The sequence below is a fragment of the Muntiacus reevesi genome, chromosome 14, assembly GCF_963930625.1.
Source record: "Muntiacus reevesi chromosome 14, mMunRee1.1, whole genome shotgun sequence".
Lineage (NCBI taxonomy): Eukaryota > Metazoa > Chordata > Mammalia > Artiodactyla > Cervidae > Muntiacus > Muntiacus reevesi.
This window is the reverse complement of record NC_089262.1, coordinates 62,764,300-62,783,203: the sequence shown is the minus strand read 5'-3', so window position 1 is coordinate 62,783,203 and position 18,904 is coordinate 62,764,300. Positions and strand designations below refer to the sequence as shown.

Here is an 18,904-nt window from a genome sequence, read left to right as displayed (position 1 = left end):
AAGTGGAATGGTGTAATGCGATAGAGTTCTCTGTGTTTTCATCCATGCTTGCCGACCGTCTAAGAAGAGATTTGTGCTAGGAATGAACACCAGTAAAATCCCAGCTTACTAATAACTTATGCAATATAAGTAAGTTTCTGTTAGTTTCCGCAGCTTGTGGACTTTTGCCAAATTTGGTATGTATCAGGTGGTCTAGCTTGGTGATAAGAAATAAGCCAGCATCAGAAAGACGTGTGGCCTGCCCTCCGAGGGGCCGACACTGAGCCACAGCAAGAGACCCAGAACGCTGACGGGGCCAGGATGGGGATGACGAGACAGCAAGAACAAAGGAAAAAGAAAGAGTGAGCTTGACCCCAAAGCCTCTCTCTGCTGGTCTGCACTGTCCAGGAGGTCACCTACTGCTTCCTCCTGTGAATAAGCCGGGGGTCAGCTGAGCCACCTGCTCTGCCAGGCAGGGGCTGTCACGTGGGGTGCATTTGATTCACTGCTCCAGGCATTTCACCTCTTATCACCATCCCCTGGCCCATTCATACCGTAAGACCTTGGAGTAGGGTTGAGGTCAAGGGTTTGCAAATAGTCACGGGGCCACCGGGTGGGGTTGAGCAGGGTGAGCATGCATGGAGTCGGGAGAGTGGGGGCCAAAGATCAGGGTGTGGAGTTGGAGCCAGGACAGGGTCAGGGGGCATCCGGAGGGGCTTGAGGTGGTGACAGTGATGGGAGAGGGGTTCCAAATAGCAGTACTGATCCGTTGTTAATGTGTTTAGGATAATGGGAAAGTGGTGGAAAAATAATTACAGTTAAAGGAAGGAAACTAGTTGAATCCCAAGAGGGTCTGGGAGCAGAGGCATGTCTAGCTCTCACATTTGATTTTTAAATACCAGCCAGAGGATCAAGCCTCCCTGGAAAAATGGCAGATTCGCAGTTGGGGGCAGGGAATGTACACGATGGGCTTGGGGCATCTTCTGGTGTCAGAAAGGAAGCGCCAAAGAGAGGTAGAGAAATGTCACACAGACACAAAAACCAGCATGGAAGGCCACCCACTGGCCAAATCTGGGACAGTTTGAGAATCAAAAGAAATAAGACTAAAAAATAGAACACATTGATTCAACAGGAATCCACGGATCAACACAAATAGAAATAAATAAAACATAAACGAGGACAAGTAAAAGTTTTCATTGCAATAACATGTCAACTAATAATTGTAGAAGGAATGATGGAATCAGAAAATTACCATTTGGTACTTATGGTAGAACAGAATATTTACAAAGTTTAAAAGTACCTCCCCACAAAATATTAACCACAAAGGGACAAAACAAATCTGAAAGACATATCTTTAATCAAGTGATCAAAGTGAACATCACCAGCAAAGGACAAATCTAAACTATGCACCTAGTAGGATGTTGTGGAAAGAATATTAACCACAAAGGGACAAAACAAATCTGAAAGACATATCTTTAATCAAGTGATCAAAGTGAACATCACCAGCAAAGGACAAATCTAAACTATGCACCTAGTAGGATGTTGTGGAAAGAACACAGCTTCGCTTCTGTAATATTCCTGCTCAAGATGCAGAATCTGAATCTAACCACAAGGAATTGCCAGACAAACCCAAGGACTATTCTACAAAAGGTCTGGCCCATTGTCTTTAAAAAGAACTATTCCAAAAAAAAAAAAAAAAAAAGAACTATTCCAGATTGAAGGAATCGAAGGAGATGTGACAATTAAAGGTAGTGTGTGATTCTAAACCGGATCCTTTCTCTAATCAGGACAGCTGGTAAAACAGGTCTGTGGGTTAATGGTAGTATTGTATTAATGTTAATTTCCTGCTGCTCTTACTGTGGCTATGTAGTACTCTGTTCTTATTTGTAGGAATTACATGCTGAAGTATTTGGGGGAGATGGGACATCAGGTCAACAAACTCTCAAGTGGTTCAGGAATAAGTTGTTTGTACTATTCTTACAACTTTTCTATAAGTTTGAAATAATTTCAAAGGAAAAAGTTGTTTTTTTTTTTTTTTTTTTAAAGTTGTTAAACATCTACTGAGAGGCATTTCAGTGCCGTGATTGAAAGCTATGCTTTGCAAAATGTGTTGTGTATTTGCCATGGAATGTTATACAGCCTTAAAAAGGATGGAAATTCTGACATATGCTACAGCCTAGATAAACCTTGATGACATTGTGCTAGGTGAAATGTCAGTCACAGTAGGACAAATACTGTATGATTCCACTTATATAGGTTTTTTAGAGCAGTCAAACGCAGAGACAGGTAGAATGGTGGGCGCCAGGGGCTGGGGGCAGGGCAGTGGGGAGTTATTATTTAATGAACATAGAGCTTCAGGTGGGGAAGATAAAAATTCTAGAGGTGGATGGTGGCGATGTTTGCAGAACAAGATGAATGTACATATTGTCACTGAAAGAATGGTTGAGACGGTAAATTTCACAGTATGCATGTTTTTCCACAATAACAGAAACTGGAGGAGAAAAGTCAGGCTTTGCAGGTGAACAGCTTCTCCGCTCTGACCCTTGTCCCTGAAATCTCAAGTGAGTGTTTGCCTCTGTGTTTCTGGGGACAGGGCACCGCCTCCACACTGCAGAGCCGGAGACTGCACGGAAGCCCTTCTGTCGTGGCTGGAGTGGACAGCACACAGCGACTTCTCAAACAGGGCACCTTTATTCTGACCATTCCACATCACTGCATCAACGTCACAGCTCTGCGGCGTGCCTGCTGTTCTCCCCAACGCCCCCTCCCCCCGCCTCCAAGAACGTGCTGACTACTCAGCGCCCAGCCGGCTCTCATCCCCTTTCTAGGAACCTCTGCGGACAGTCAGAGAGGTAGAGTGTGTCCCAGTTAAAGACATGAAAACCTTATATAAGCATATAAAGACACGCTTATATATGCACAGATCATCTCTGGAGAGATCTGTATAGACCCAGGTAACAGTAATGGTCTCTGGGGTCCTTAAGGGACACAGTGGGAAACTTCTCCTGTTAAACCCATTTGTACCCTTGGGATGTCTTCCCACATACAGGCATTGTTGCTTTAAATAAATAAGAGAAATAAAGAGCTGAATCTCGTCACCAAAGAGGAGGCGTCTGTGACAACCGAGTTCCTTTGGGAGGATCTGTCTTGAGGCAGATGAGAGGAGTTCAGAGAAAGCACCTCCCTGCATTTGCTGTTCTTCAAAATAATGTACAAAGCAGCCTATTTTGTGGGGGCATGTCAACTCCTACAGCCATAGTTGGGGCGGCATTTTTGCACCCTTCACCCTCATTTACAAAATGTTAAGCTGCAGACACAGGTTAACTACAGACAAACCTCCGTCTGTCTTCGCCTTGGCGACACTGCCCCTCGGGGCAGTGAAAGGCTTCTGAGGACGCCTGGTGCTGCGTCCTCCTCGTTCCTCCACCCACCTCTCCTGCTGTCTCTGCCGTGTCACCCTCACACAGCCTCGGGTGGTCCTACCTGGGCGCCCAGACAGGGATGTGCGGGAACCTCAGGCTGCCTCCCATCTTGAAAATTCTAGAGCCCAACTCGCGTAACTTAACAACCTTGTCTCTTATGAAAAAAAGGACTAGAAGGTAGCTAAAGAGATGGTTTTGAATAATCTAAAGTAATCACAAGATGACCCTCTGGGGCAAGTACTTCCAGTTCTCGTGTCCTCAGGGGCCAGTAGGGGGATGGAAATGGGGGAGGCCAGCCAATGGCACCTACACGCCCCACCTGTCATCTGAAATGGTCAGCTGCCATCACACTCAGGCTGATTGTTATCCGTGGGACACAAAAGCATTTCTGAACCTTGACATTCTCCTTTAGGAATCAGAAATACAGATCTGTATGGAGTCTCCCCATTTAGAAATGTTGGTAAATAGTTGGAAAACAAAATAAGAGACAAGAGTCACAGCTCCTTGGCCGACAGAACATGGTTCGAGGCGCATGGAGTGGCCTGGGAGTTTGCAAACTCTGCCCTGAGACCTGCGCTTGAGCAAGTGGGCAAACGGGGGCTAGAACTAAGGGCTTGTGTTGAGATGCCAAGTTGACTCGATTTGGGGCTACCTTTGGAATGAAGTGTGGACTCCGGAGCACTGACAAATTTGAACTTGTTCTGTTAACTAATAGGGAGGCAGAGTAACAAAGAGTGAGGGGGACGGGAAAATACAGGTTTTGAATTCAGAGGCTTGGGTTCAAACCTTGCTTCCATACTTAATAGTTCCCTACTTAACAGTAAGATGCTTCACCTCCCTGAGTCTTGGTTTCCTCATCCATAAGTCAGGATAGACCCTACATAACAGGGTTGTGAGAATTAAATGAAGTTGTGTCTAAGGAAATGTCTGCTATCTGGTAGGCAACTAGTTCCCTTACTGTTACTTTCAAAGGTTTGTGAGTGAGGATACTTGATGAAAGCAACATTTCGGGAAGGATGGCCAAATGGCAGCTGGGAGACTGGTGTCAGAAAGACTGCCTAGGTCTCCGGCAGCGTTACTACTTTGAGAGGATGGGTCATTATTACTGTATGGCCTTGGAGCTGAGCCTGTCCCCAGAGGCCAGACCATAAAAGCTGACCTCCTGGCTTCTCTACGGGTAAGGTGATGGACAGGGTGCAACACACAGCGCCAAAGAAAGCTTGGCTGTGCCGGCTTTCCTGTCTGCTTCCCACCCCTTCAGCAGCCTTTGACCAGCCAAGGGAGGCAGGGCCTGGCCTCCTGCCAGTGCTAATCCAGACACAACTTCCAAGCCTGAATCTTGGTGCCAGTCTCAGGCACAAGCCAGGCCCTGAACTTTGCTGGATCTCTGCAGACATTTTTTCTCTATCTTGAGCCACTGATGACCTTTCTGCAGAGTTCCTGGTAAAATTCTGTTGTTTTTGTTGTTCAGACATGTCCAACTCTTTGCGACCCCATGGACTGTAGCAAACTCATCTTTGGAAGATGGCTTAAAGCTTTTGAAAGCTTGGGAGCTTAAATTACATGCAGATATTTCTAAGCCAAAAAGGCCAAATGCAGCCCTTGCAAGGGACTAATGACAGAATTAGTGAGAGAGGTAGTTTTGCTCCTTAGGAAAAAGAGACACATTTTACCCACTATGTGGACGCTATGTGTACCCACTAATATAATTAAACTGTCATCACTAGTCAGCATTGCCGACTTTCCAAAAAGGTTTCCTAAAGTGGAAACGATTTTTAGGGTGCATCAGAACTGTATGAAAGGCTTGCTGGCCCCTCCCCCCCCCCCCCCAACTGTCTCTGAATCGGTAGATCTGGGGTCAGGGCTGTGTTTCTAACTCCAGGAGATGCTGATGCTTCCCACTGGTGGCTGGGTGGTTATGCTTTCAGAAGTATTGCTGTAAAGAATCTGCTGGCATTTATTCAGTCCACACTACTAGTGAGTGTTGCAAAATGCACAGGAACCCCTACATCCCCAGTTGAGTGAACAGAAGCCAAGGTTGAATGAGAGATATAAAACAATGCTTGAAAATCTTGATCTAGGAGCCACAAACTTCGCTATAAGCCAAGGGTTATACAGTCACGACTGGGCAGACATGGTAGTTTGGCAATACCAATGAAGTACTTAGGCTAAATTGGAACGCTGCTGGGGGCAGCAGTCTCTAGTTGCAATGGGAGATGCTGCCGTGTCAAAGAACTGGACCACAAACATGAACATGACGTTCATCATATCATCATGACTCCAAGGCTTGGATGGTTTCTAAAGGCTGGTATTTGTTGATGTCTTACAGAGGTTAGTTCTGTGCTTCATGAGGCTTTTGCAAATATTAGTGGTTTTTCCACCTACAGAGAAAGAAGACTTGAGGTCTGAGACAGCTAGTTTCTTATTCAGGAGCTTGCTGGAGCAAGGGTGCTTAGCCGTGAGATAGTTTTGGTGGCCTCATCTTCGTCAGGGAGGAATTTCACTTTTTCTTAGAACACAGATCATTCTTCTAGGCTCTGCATGCCTAATATTCAACATAACTCTGCTGAGAATGCAAAAAGGTTTAGCAGGTGACCAGTTGAGGCAGAGGTGGCTTTGGACGTCCCAGCCCCGCTAGTGCTGTCTGCTCCCATGTTGGCAGGCTGCCCACTTGACTACATTTACTCAGGGAACATGGGGACTACTTCCCTTTCAATTTGGTTCAGCTAAGAGTCAAAGTCAGCCTTCTGTCCCAACACTACTAATGTGTCTAGTCACTTCTGTAATCTGATGATCTCATTTGAAAAAATTCTCTCTAGTCTATGGTGACTCTTAGTGGATATAACAATGATTAAAAAAAAATCTCCTTGGTATCTTGGCATATTTAACATTCTGTGAAAATCAGGGTATTTCTCATTAACTGGTACATCCTTCTATAACTGAAAAAAGAGAACTGAGATGGACCTAAACTGTCTGCCAAAAAGATGCACAACAGTCACTTGCAATTTGGGGAGAGAAGGAAGACGCTTCTCTGGGTTGCTCTATACTGCTGTCAGTGGGTTGAGGTCAGTGGTGGATGGGCAGAATGTTGGCGCAGTTAAGAGGGGCTGTTGAGACCTCCCTTCTGGAGCACAAGCCTCCCTGGGAAGGAGGCTCATGGTCCTGAGCAGGGGTCCAAGTCTGGGCTGCTTCCTTGCAGAGCACAGGCCTGGTAGTCCTTCCGTATCTACCTCTCAGTGAAGAGGACTGACTAGAGGGGCCCTTCTCTGGCCACCGAGGACCTGCTTGTTGACTCCCAAACTGAAAAGGGCGGCAACCTGCTTTACCTGGAAGCAGAACACACTTCAGAAGTAACTGCCACCTCCCTAAACATGTGGTCAGCTTGTTTTAAAATAAGGGGATATGCTGCCCAAACATCTTGCTAAACACAGAAGTGCAGTCCTAACTTGTGGTTATTGATGGTAAAGGTGGAATAGGTTAAAGTCTGAGTAACAATATCCAGGAGAAGGCTCAACTAAGAACCAAAGACTCTTAGTTTGAAGTGAATTCCGATATCATCCAAAGCTTGGGATGCAAAATGCCAAGGGTCAGCAGTGAAAGCATCACTTGGAACTTGTCGGAAACTTTCAGGTCTTTCTGAACTTCCAAATCAGGCTGCACGTTGTTTAAAATGCCCTGGTGACACTTCTGCAAGTTTGGGAAAGAGCACACTGCCCTCAACTAAAGAGGAGGAGAGGCAATGGTCCGGGGAAGAGAGGACCACTTCCAGGTACACCCACCAGCTGCAGGACGGCGGCAGTTCCAAGGTATGTCTACAGCCCTTCACTGCCACTAAGTCATGTGTTTGCACAGGAATGGTAGAGGAGAAAGGTTATGCTCCAACCTGGGGTCTAAGAATTAGTTGAAGTTTCAGAGTATCAAATGATTTAATTACAAAACTCAAGTCCCTTTATTCACTTTCTAAACACAAACATGAGAATAAAATAAACACACCCAACTCATTAGCCCTTGCAGGACAGGAAGAAGCCCTAGACGGACAGCCTGCCAATGTTTCTCCTTGCACTTAAGTCTGCATCTCCTCAGGCATTCCAGGGTCCTGCTCTTGACACCTCTTGCAGGGGAAAGGAAGTGGAAGCTAAAGAGTCACCTACAAGGGAGTCACAGTGACCTTACAGCTGTTTGATGCTACTGGCTTGTAAACTCTGATTTGCAACTCTCAGAAACTGATAGTATCAAATAAGCATTGTTAAAACCCTACCACCCCTGGCTAACTTTTACTGTCAATTCTTTGAAACTGCACCTTTAGGACTGGTTATGTTCCTTCACTGTAGCTTCTGATTATCCTCAAGCACAAACCCTAAAATCCATACACAATCTCTAAGTTCAAGTACAAAGGTTCGCTTCAGGACAAACCCCAAAGTGATGTAATGTTTCTTAGTATGTCTGTAGTGTCTACGGGGTGTCACCCTCTTGGACAGGCTAGCTGGGCGGCAGCACAATGTGGGGGCCCACATGGTCAACTTTTCTATAGACCCACTTGCTCCCTATTCCCTCTGGACACCGCCCCACAGTCGACATTGAATTCTGAAGTCAGTGAGGACTTCGGCCTGTCTTCATTCTGAAGTTGTGCTCTTATGTAACTGAATCCAGGTCTTCACCGTTAATTCAATGGAGCTTCCAAAACATGTCAGGCATATTCTAAAAAGAAAGATAATCAAATAAAAATGTTAGTTTTGTGTTATGTTTATGCTCCCAAAGGAATTAAGCTAGAAAGAAAGACTTGAAGCGAATATTTTATACTCCATAATGGAATTGAGGTTTTCTCCTAATGTAGGCACAAAGGGACAATTTGTCTCATGAGCTCCCCATGCGAGCCTGATGTTCTTGCTTTGTTCACTCACTGATGCTTACTTTACTAATCAAAAATAACAGACATCTTAAAGACTCTTTCAAAGAGAACACCAGTGTAGAATGAGAGGGTAAGGCACACCGTGATGGTTATCACCACGGCTTACTTGGTGAAAACTGCGTATGTTTATTAATGTCTCCCAACCCTTGCAAACAGCATTGTTTTGTGCATCTAGAGCTGATTGTTAAAATTAAATTTCAAATGTGAAAAAAAAAAAAGGGTGGTCATAGCAGAAGAATCCCATGGTAACGGACGGTGGTAAACTGAAATCCTTAATAAATACTATAAGGAAACCCAAGAGGGCTTAAGGTGGATTCTGAGCGCCATTTGGGAGGCACTTTAGAATGCACTGCTTGGTTTTATATTCAGGTTGTAAGGCCCGTTAACTCGTGTCTAGGGGAGACATTCACTTAGGCAATTCAGAACAAGGCTTTAATGTGAATGTGGCGGGTGCACACCCAGCAACCCAGCTGGTTTCTAACGAAGCATCTATTCATGGCGTCAATGTTCAGCTCTGCTGGCACAGAAGATCACACTCACTGACATAGGAAAAGGCTACTAATGAGTTCTCAGTAAAAAATGACTCACAACAAAATGAAATCCATTTGCAGTGAACAGTTTTCTGAACAGATAAGAAACATGAACCTCGGCAATGGTTTATCCCTTTTCTATCCACTTCCTATATTGCTAAGCCAGAGGTGAATGCCCCTGGACAGAAGGCGGACACTGACTTCAGGAAGCGTCCTGGGATGGAGCAGCAGGGTCCTGGCTTTCAGGCTCTGGGGGTGGTGCTGGCACGGCTTCTTTTTTCTGGGCTGCCAGGAACTCATGAATTGCTCGTTCTATCTGTGGTCTGAAGATGTGGTTCAGTTTGGGATCCACCACCTGGGAAATAATTCTGTCCACTCCAGCTTCCAACATCCCTGACCTTGAGAAGACAAACAGATTATCCCATTACTAAGCCTGCAAGTGTCATAGGAGAGCCCAGCAAGTGTCCACCTGGCCGAAGGCACAGCCCCGAGAGTGCTTTCAAAGTGCACCGAGCACATAGGGTCCAAGCCGTGGTCTCTTTAGAGGGCAATGCATTATTCCTAACTCACAATCTCATCCACTCCCAGCGCAACCTTCTACAAAAGAACCAAACAAAACTCTCCCAAAGGCAAACAGTAACAGTATGGTCCAAAGAATCGACGCCATGGGTAGATATGAAAACCTCAATCTAGCAAAGCCAGCAGGCCTCCCACCTGACTCCACTTCCCTCAGTATCTGTTCTTCCTCACGTCAAAGCAGAAGTGGGCCCCGGCAGCAACCCGGCTAAGCCCCAAATCTCACACAGCACAAACCGGTCATGGCTGGGAGGGCGCACAGCATCATCAGCAACTCAGCAAGGCCTTCCGGCTGTGCTACATACAAAGCAACCTGGGAGCAAACAAGTAAACAGACAAGAAATAGACTGTTTCTAAGCTTCCTCAGGGGCTAAAACACAGCCCCGGTGCTTTCTGAAACAGAACAAAAACTAGTCAAAATGTCTATATTCAAATATTAGGAGTGGGTAGCCAGGTCATAGGAAACAAATCACGTTTGGAACATAGTCCACGCAGGGTCACTGAACTCTTCTCCTCAAAGGATGAAAATATTCAAATGCCATTCACAGGTGTGGTGGACATGTTTTACTTACTTTCCTTTAGACTTGAGTTCTTGGGCCATTCAAGCTTTTGCTTGGGTATAAATAGTTCCTGAGGTAATGGGGCAAATGGTGTGTCAGGGCACAGCCCAGGAGACAACCGAGCAAACACACGCAGTGATGAGTGAGATGAGAAATAGGCCCTGAACTGGTTAGGCTGAGCAGTGAATACGGTGCTCCCTAAAGCCAGTGGGGACTGACAGCTTATCAGCAGGAAGCCGAGACGTAAATGGACCACCGAGAGCGTACAGAGGCACTCACGAGCAGACCCCAACAGACAGTGTGTGCCCAGGGAACGCCGAGGTCAGCAGCAGCCTGTGCATCAGCGGGGAAGCAAAGCCACCTCTCCCGAGTCACAATCCAAGGGCTACCGACCTCCATCACCCCGCTTCCCGGGTCAGGTTCCCAGGTGTCTTTACTGGAGGTGAAACTCTGACCAAGGAAAACAAAGTCCCAAGAGTACAGCTCCCTTTCCTGGAGATTTTAAAAGTGCTAGGAGGAAGTAAGAAATATTGTCAGGTGCCTAAAACAGAAGATGAAACGAACAACTATCACGTAGTTTCCTCCGTGCTGCAGACAGGGCCTGAGCCGCGGAGCTGGCCAGCCAATGCTGAGGGCTGCGGCATTGCACTGGCAGGGTGAAGGAGCGAATCTTCACTGTAAAACGTCATTAGAAATGCCTCAAATTCAAACTGTTAGCAGGAATCACAGACAAAAGTCTCATTATGACACCCAAATCCATGTTTTCAGGTTAAATGCATTCTAGATCAAATCAAAAAGCAGGGAATAATTTCGTAGGTGGTAAAACTATGAAAAAAAAAGCAAGAAATAAGAACCATCCTAGTGAGGAGTATGGTCAACTTCTGAGAGGACGGGTACCGGGAAAGGTGGGAGGCAGGGCTGGGATAGCTAGGGCATGGGGTGTGGGCGTGCTGGTAATGTTCTATTTCTCAACCTGGGTGGGACTACAGGGATGTTCTAATTACTTGTTATGCTGCATTTCTGTTGTAAGCACTTTTCTGTGTTGCATTTCATATGAAAGATATATGAAGAGAAGTGCCACATGCATACCTCAAGGATGATATCAACAAGCATTAAAAATTAACAGTAATGTTGACAGTCATGCCATTATTGGCACCTTTTCAAATATTTAAAACATTTTGTGCTTTGTTAATATGGTTGCCAATCTTTTAGAAGGAAGGGTTAAAAAAGTTTCATCTGATTTGTTACTTAAGTTGTCAAATAGTTTTTTTTTAAAGACTGGCAATAACTTATATGCAGAGTACATCATGAGAAACGCTGGGCTGGATAAAGCACAAGCTGGAATCAAGATTGCCGGGAGAAATATCAATAACCTCAGATATGTAGATGACACCACATTTATGGCAGAAAGCGAAGAAGAACTAAAGAGCCTCTTGATGAAAGTGAAAGAGGAGAGTGAAAAAGTTGGCTTAAAGCTCAACATTCAGAAAACTAAGATCATGGCATTTGGTCCCATCACTTCATGGGGAATAGATGGGGAAACAATGGAAACAGTGACAGACTTTATTTTGGGGGGCTCCAAAATCACTGCAGATAGTGATTGCAGCCATGAAATTAAAAGACACTTACTCCTTGGAAGAAAAGTTATAGACAGCATATTAAAAAGCAGAGACATTACTTTGCCAACAAAGGTCCGTCTAGTCAAGGCTATGGTTTTTCCAGTAGTCATGTACGGATGTGAGAGTTGGACTATAAAGAAAGCTGAGCACCAAAGAACTGATGCTTTTGAACTGTGGTGTTGGAGAAGATTCTTGAGAGTCCCTTGGACTGCAAGGAGATCCACCCAGCTCATCCTAAAGGAAATCAGTCCTGAGTATTCATTGAAGAAGGACTGACGCTGAAGCTGAAACTCCAATCCTCTGGCCACCTGATGCGAAGAACTGACTCATTTGAAAAGACCCTAATGCTGGGAAATATTGAAGGTGGGAGGAGAAGGGAACGATAGAGGATGAGATGGTTGGATAGCATCACCGACTCAATGGACACGAGTTTGAGTAAACTCCGTGAGCTGGTGATGGACAGGGAGGCCTGGTGTGCTGCAGTCCATGAGGTCGCAGAGTTAGACACAACTGAGCAACTGAACTGAGACTGAGCAATAACCGATATAAGGACCACTGCCAAACGTGAGACGGCTGCTCTGAGTGGCAGCCACTGTCCCCTTCTGTTTGAAGGACTTCTGTGCCAGTCTGCTTACCAGAGGAACAAGGCTCTGGGTAACGAATCCAAGATGACAAGGCACTGGGCATCTTCTGGAATCATGCTTCTTCTCTAACTCTGAGAGCTTTTACAAATTTTAGTTTCATTTAGAAAGATTCCGATTTCATCAGCCATATTGAAAGTGCTCGCATGCTAATAAACATTTGTTTATACTTTACAAAACTTTTTTATTTTGAAATTATATATTCATAGAAAGTTACAAAGAAATACATAGGGAGGTCAATGCACTCTTTACCCATACACCTCTAATGCTTGTACTGTGCACAGCTGCAGTACAATACTGAAGCCAGGAACATAAGAGGAAAAATTCTGTAACCATATGTGGTGATGGATGTTAACTACTTATTGTGGTGATCATTTCAAAATATACACGAACTGAATCATTATGCTTGAAACTAATTACACTTGAAACCAATAAGCTGTATGTCAACAACACCTCCGAAAAGGTGGGGGGCAGGCAAAAAAACCCCCAAAAAACCAGCATGGGTACTCGACCTCATTTACATCTCAGTTATAGCTGCACTTGGGTGTCTGCATACATAGCTCTGTGCAATTTTATCGTAAGAAACTTCATGAACCACCACAAGTAAAATACTCACTTGTATCCCACCCTCTTCCAGCTACCCTTTCCTAGCCACACTCATATCCGCTCCAACCCTAAGCCCTAGCAATCACTAATCTATTTTCCGTCTCTACAATTACATGTCAGTTCATGAATGTTATGGAAGTGGAATCATGCACCATGTATCTTTCTGATACTGTTTTTTTTCCACTTGCCACAATTCCCCACCATTTCTCTTTTTAAAGGGGAAAGCATCACAAGCTTTTAGATATTCCAGGAGAGCGAGTGGATCAAGAAAACTTGAACATAAGCACTGGTATTAAGAACAAAAAAGAAAAAGCTCATCTCAGGACACCAGATTTCATGAGCCACCTCCACTTTTGTGCCCAGTGACGCGCAGAAGTCACTTGGATGAGCAATCAATAGCACCTCTTTAACAGGTTCAGTTTGCTATTATGAAGAATATACTTTAATAAGACCTCATGCCTTCTTGAACACTACCATTACACTTTAGAGGGGTCATGTGGATTCAGAAAATCTGTATAACTCACACTGGCTTGTGAGAAGATCCGGCTGCTCTTGCCCAAGGCTCAAACACTGATATATTGATATGAACTCCAGTGTATGTTTACGCTACACTGAAAACTTCAAAGAGCCTGAAATACGTCTTAACAATTTGAAATACCTTTCCTGGTAGAGACGTGCACAGGAGGCCTCTGTAGGTATTAAGAATTTTAATTGAGTTCCTTGCTTACTTGAGCTTAACTGGGGGGTGGGGGTCTGCTGCAACTTGTATATCATATTTGCTAGACGTTACCATGCATTTGGGGCGCCCCAGATGGCTCAGTGGTAAAGAATCTGCCTGCCAGTGCAGGAGGCACAGGAGACACAAGTTCAGTCCCTGGGTTGGGAAGATCTCCTGGAGGAGGGAATGGCAACACATTCCAGTATTCCTGCCAGGATAATCCCATGGACAGAGGAGCCTGATGGGTTATAGACCATGTACTTGACCAAACAGGGCCTTTCACTGGCCTTCTGAGTCACAATTGTGGTTACTGCCTTTTCACTTTCAATTCTGCTTACTTACTGAACCACACTCTGCCTCAGACCATTTCGCAATTGGTTTTTGTTCATCGTGGGATTCCATTCCTGCTTGTCCAGATGTGTTGACACAAAATTATCCACTTTTTGCCTCAGGTTTTGGTAAGCTGGCTAAAATATTAAAAAAAAAAGGGGGGGGGAGGTCAGAAGTTACATGCACCAAAGTTTTATAAATTGCCATTCAGAACACAGATTTTCATAGGAATGCAGAATTTCAAGTCCTTAAATACACTCCCTGCACATCCATGAAGGTCATCATACAGCATAGCAGAGCGTGGACTAATGACCAACCCGTGTGCCTACTTTAGGGCACGCGTGTGTGAGTGCTAAGTCACATCAGTTGTGTCCAACTCTTTGCAACCCTGTGAACTGCAGCCTGCCAGGCTCCTTTGTCCATGGAATTCTCCAGGCAAGGATACTGGAGTGGCTGCCATACCCTCCTCCAGGGGATCTTTCAGACCCAGGGATCAAACCCGTGTCTCTCATGTCTCCGACACCGGCAGGCAGGTGCTTCACCACTGGCACCCCCTGGCAGGCAGGTGTGAGGCCAGATGCTCTACTGCCCCACGTACCTTTCAGATAACTCTATGAGGCTGGTCCTACTAGTTCTCTTCTGCATTCATGTTACAGGATTCAGGGTTAGAAAAAGTAAACAACGTGCCTACAAGGCTAAAATGTGGCAAAGCCAAGGTCAGACCCGGGCCGTTTCCAAATCAAAGGAAATGCGTCCCAGCCCAGCTCCACTGCTTACTAGCTCTCGGACTTTCAACAATTCAACCAACCTGAGTCTCAATTATTTCCATCTGTAAAACAGATATTACTGCCCCGCTTACCTCATAGGGTGCTCTCAGCAACAAGCAAGGGCCCATGAAAGCCCTCTGCACAAAATGAAGCCACTCAGCCCTCACAAACACAGGCTGAAGTCAAAGTCTGTGGAATACTGGGAGAGGCTGACAGGAAGCAAAACGTAAGTCCCCAAAGGAGCCTGACTGGTACTCAGTTCAGTCTCTCAGTTGTGTCCGAATCTTTGCGACCCCATGAATCGCAGCAAGCCAGGCCTCCCTGTCCATCACCAACTCCCGGAGTTTACTCAAACCCATGCTCATCGAGTCGGTGATGCCATCCAGCCATCTCATCTTCTGTCGTCCCCTTCTCCTCCTGCCCCCAATCCCTCCCAGCATCAGGGTCTTTTCCAATGAGTCAACTCATCGCATGAGGTGGCCAAAGTATTGGAGTTTCAGCTTCAGCATCAGTCCTTCCAATGAACACCCAGGACTTATCTCCTTCAGGGTGGACTGGTTGGATCTCCTTGCAGTCCAAGGGACTCTCAAGAGTCTTCTCCAACACCACAGTTCAAAAGCATCAATTTTTCAGCGCTCAGCTTTCTTCACAGTCCAACTCTCACATCCATATATGACACTGGAAAAACCATAGCCTTGACTAGACGGACCTGTATTGGCAAAGTAATGTCTCTGCTTTTTAATATGCTATCTAGGTTGGTCATAACTTGCCTTCCAAGGAGTAAGCTCTCCTTGACTGGCACTACTGCTCTCTAAATCCAACTAGTATGAGGAGAACAAAATCAGAAAGGAGCTTGATGAACACAGGGAATGCATGTGAACACAAGGAATGTGCACTCTGAGCCTCCAAGATCTTCTGGCACCATCAGGTGCTGTTGTCCAAACCTGGTCTAACAGTGTGCACTGCTGTTTCACACTTCATTCCTCTCTCCTCCCACTGTGGCCAGGGACCACTTCCCTACCCCACTGATGCTGCATTTAACAGTGTGATCTTCTTTGGCCAATGAAGTGCCTGGTAGCTCAGCTGGTAAAAAATCTGCCTGCAGTGTGGGAGACCTGGGTTCGAGTCCTGGGTTGGGAAGATCCCCTGGAGAATGGAAAGGCTACCCACTCCAGTATTCTGGCCTGGAGAATTCCATGGGCTGTATAGTCCATGGGGGTTGCAGAGTTGGACACGACTGAGTGACTTTCACTTCAATAATACTGCGTCGCTGACAAGAAGTCCTAAATGTGGCTGTGCCATCTGGCATGGCTCTGGTACTCTGGTGACCTTCTATGAGGGTATATTCTTTGCAACCTCTGTCCATCGGGCCTGGGATGTAGGAAAAGTACACATGCAGAGATCTTCCCCCAACCACAGCTTGGACCTAAGCCCAGGTTGCCTATAGCTGAGCCACCAAGTCTATCTAGATCAGCTGAACTTGAGCTGACTTGCAGTCCCATCAGCATGCAAACAAATGCTTATTGTGAGCCACTGAGATTTGCTTTATTATGTAGTGTTATTCTGGCAAAAGTCTGTTAACAGTCAGGTAGGTGACACTGACAAAAGAATCAAGAGGCCTCAATTCTGTGAGTGGGCTCTTCCCAAAGGCCATGACTCACAAACAAAGACTCTCCACCAAACCTGAAAAGAGAAAGGCAGAGAGATGGATGAGGACTAAAATTCACAGATACCCAGGTACTATCCGCCTAGCAAGTCCTTCTTACTGGTAACCATCTGCCCCTCTTCACGGGGTAGGGCGGTGGGAGCCACATTCTCCTGGCCACAGGGGTGGCTGCCTGACCCACATTTAGACAATGCAGGTATTTCCTGGGATATGTTTTTTCTTCAACTGTAGTTGTTTTGAGAGGAAGAGCTGTAAGATGTAACCAAGGGTATGGTAACTCTGGATGACTCTGCTCTGCAGTGACATAGGGTTAGACAGACCTGGTGGGGAATTCTTGCATCTAAATGCATCCCTACCCTTCTGGCAGTTTTTAATTCTATCCTTCCTTAGATTCCCGTGGGTCGACAGATTCTCCCCCTTTGCTCACAGGAGTTAGAATTAGACTTGTCACGTGTAATCATCAATCCTGATACTATATCTTTTACTATTCAAAATAATTCACCCAGTTTTAGGTAGGACTGTTGACTGAAAAGGACAAAGAACAGCTAATGTCACCAACCAAACTCTAACTTTACAGACCCTGACTATATAGAAAAATCCCTTCAGTTCATGAAGTGAAAGATCTACAGTGTCTGTCACTAATGTTTTATTATACTATCACTTTCTCTTCTTAACCTATCAGTCTATTCATTTATATTTTAGATGTATTGCAAAGTAAATGACAAACATCAGCAGTACACATTCCCGGCCATGTGTCTGCAGTCTGGGGTGGAGCCTAACGATATGCAATCTAACAAGCTCTGAGGCGACGCTGATGATCCAAGGACCACACTTTGAGAACCATGGGACTAAAGCAGCAAAGGGTGTGCCTGGAGACAACAACCTCAAGAACTGAAACAACCTGGTGACAACCGGAAAGAACATCTAAGGAGGTGTTAAGTGGTGAAGGCTCCAATTCCCTCTACCCCAACAGACTCTCAACACTGACTAAAAAAAAACCATATATTACATCGGTTAAGCCACATAAAACCTAATGAGACATAAGAAACAGTGGGGAACTTGCGATGGGAAGCTGACAACACCCAGGACTGGAAAACATGGAGGCACTGGCAATATGTATGTTAAACAAGAAAAATTAAGTATCCCGTTTCAAGGAGAGAACTACTCCATGAGTTTTTAAATCTTAGTAACAGTATACACTACTTACTACACATATTATCTGGTCTACACTTCAGTTTTCTATGCCAGAATACACACTTAGAGGACAGGATAGTGACTTACTTGACCCTGTGTCCAGAAACCTAACCAATAAATGTTTAATGGATAACCTATCTTTAAGGCCTAGTTTTAAGCTCACAATCTTTCTGTGGGGTAGGCAAAAGATTTCCATGTTGGGCTCAGAGAGGAGAAATTACTTCCCTAGAGGAGCCTATTCAGTAAGAGAGCCTCCTATGTCTACAACCACAGTCATGTGAGAGAAACTTCTGAAAAGGGAGTAAACATCATTTCAGCGACTACTCTTTGTCTGCCACAACACCGGTGACTTCACTCAATACAAAGGAATCTGGGCAAGGTCAAGTGAAACAGCCTTGTATTAGCTGGTTGACCTTGGCATTAGGGTCTAACAGAGAATCTTTCAACCAATGATGGAATACAAAATAAGGGTGCTGGTTCTATGGAAATGTACTTTAATTAACTGCATACGCAAGCCTGCAAATCACTGAGCTAGAGAAAAGAAGAAAGGCTGATGTCTGTGCATTCAAACCATTCATGCTTACCTGGTTTTCTCCAGTGTCCTTAACATCCTCAGATTTGTTACTGAGGTGCCTAAGGAGTCTCATCTTGGGAAATACAGGGTCGAGGCTGTGAAACCGGTAATGGGTGCCCAAGTTCAGAGATGCTGCTGGGCTAAGTCGCACAGAGCAAGGATGGGGCGGGGAGCCGAACCCACGTGGACATCCCTCAGAAAGCTTCCTACACTGCCCCAAGCGGTCTCCTCGCTGCTGAGATTTGAAAAGTACCTTTTGTTTTTCTCTCAGATTTGGAAATGCGAAGCTGCAGCCCTAGCAGCCTCACGCCCAGCCCGCCCCCCATGAGCCCAAACCGCCTCAGCTGACCTTGGTGTCCACGTCGGCCAGGCAGTCCCGGCGAAAGCTGTCAAAGAGACCCCGGCTCTTGAGTTGCTCCACGATGAGCGCGATGAGCTGCGGGTCGCCCGGGGGCAGTGAGGCCGGGTTGATGGGGCCGCCGCTCCCGCCGGCCCCCCCGGCGCCAGCCGCCGCCCCCGCCGAGGCCGGTCCCGAGCCGCCACCACCCACTGCGCCGGTGCCCCCGCCGCCCCCGCCGTCAGCCATGGCTGCGGGCCTGGCCCGCGAAGGGGCCCGAGTAAGGCTTCCTCTCAGGAACAGAGGGCCTAGGTCGTGGAGAGGTGGCGGAGGGGCCCGAAAAGGTGAAAGCGGCGGCGGCGCCGGGGACGGAGGAGGAAAGGGCGGCGTCGGCGTCGACAGCGGCCGCGGGAGTCTTTCAGGTAGCGGAGCTGCTGCCAGAGGCGGCGGAAACCGCCCGCTGCGTCCAGGACGCT

At 46.1% G+C, this 18,904-nt stretch overlaps 1 protein-coding gene across 2 annotated transcripts; it reads right to left on the bottom strand.

The window, feature by feature from the left end:
* Positions 1–7,323: 7,323 nt before the first annotated feature.
* On the bottom strand, positions 7,324–18,885 carry BOD1 (biorientation of chromosomes in cell division 1). 2 transcript variants are annotated; one of them, XM_065905672.1, is made up of 4 exons: positions 18,441–18,885; positions 13,903–14,027; positions 9,042–9,238; positions 7,324–8,099 (listed from the first exon to the last, which is right to left on the bottom strand). In XM_065905672.1, the coding sequence occupies exons 1-3, from the start codon at positions 18,675–18,677 to the stop codon at positions 9,043–9,045; spliced, it is 558 nt and encodes a 185-aa protein (XP_065761744.1). In that variant the 5' UTR covers positions 18,678–18,885; the 3' UTR covers positions 7,324–8,099; position 9,042. The 2 variants fall into 2 exon arrangements, with proteins under 2 accessions (XP_065761744.1, XP_065761745.1); XM_065905673.1 differs by lacking the exon at positions 9,042–9,238.
* Between the last annotated feature and the right edge of the window lie 19 nt (positions 18,886–18,904).

Bases quoted from the DNA above. Each gene is read 5' to 3' on its own strand.
- BOD1 (XM_065905672.1), bottom strand. From the start codon at position 18,677: ATGGCTGACGGCGGGGGCGGCGGGGGCACCGGCGCAGTGGGTGGTGGC. The intron at 14,028-18,440 runs GTCAGCTGAGGC...TTAATATTTTAG, and splicing joins TGGCCGACGTGGACACCAAG to CCAGCTTACCAAAACCTGAG. The intron at 9,239-13,902 runs GTAAGTAAGCAG...TGTCTTCTCAAG, and splicing joins CTGAGGCAGAGTGTGGTTCA to GTCAGGGATGTTGGAAGCTG.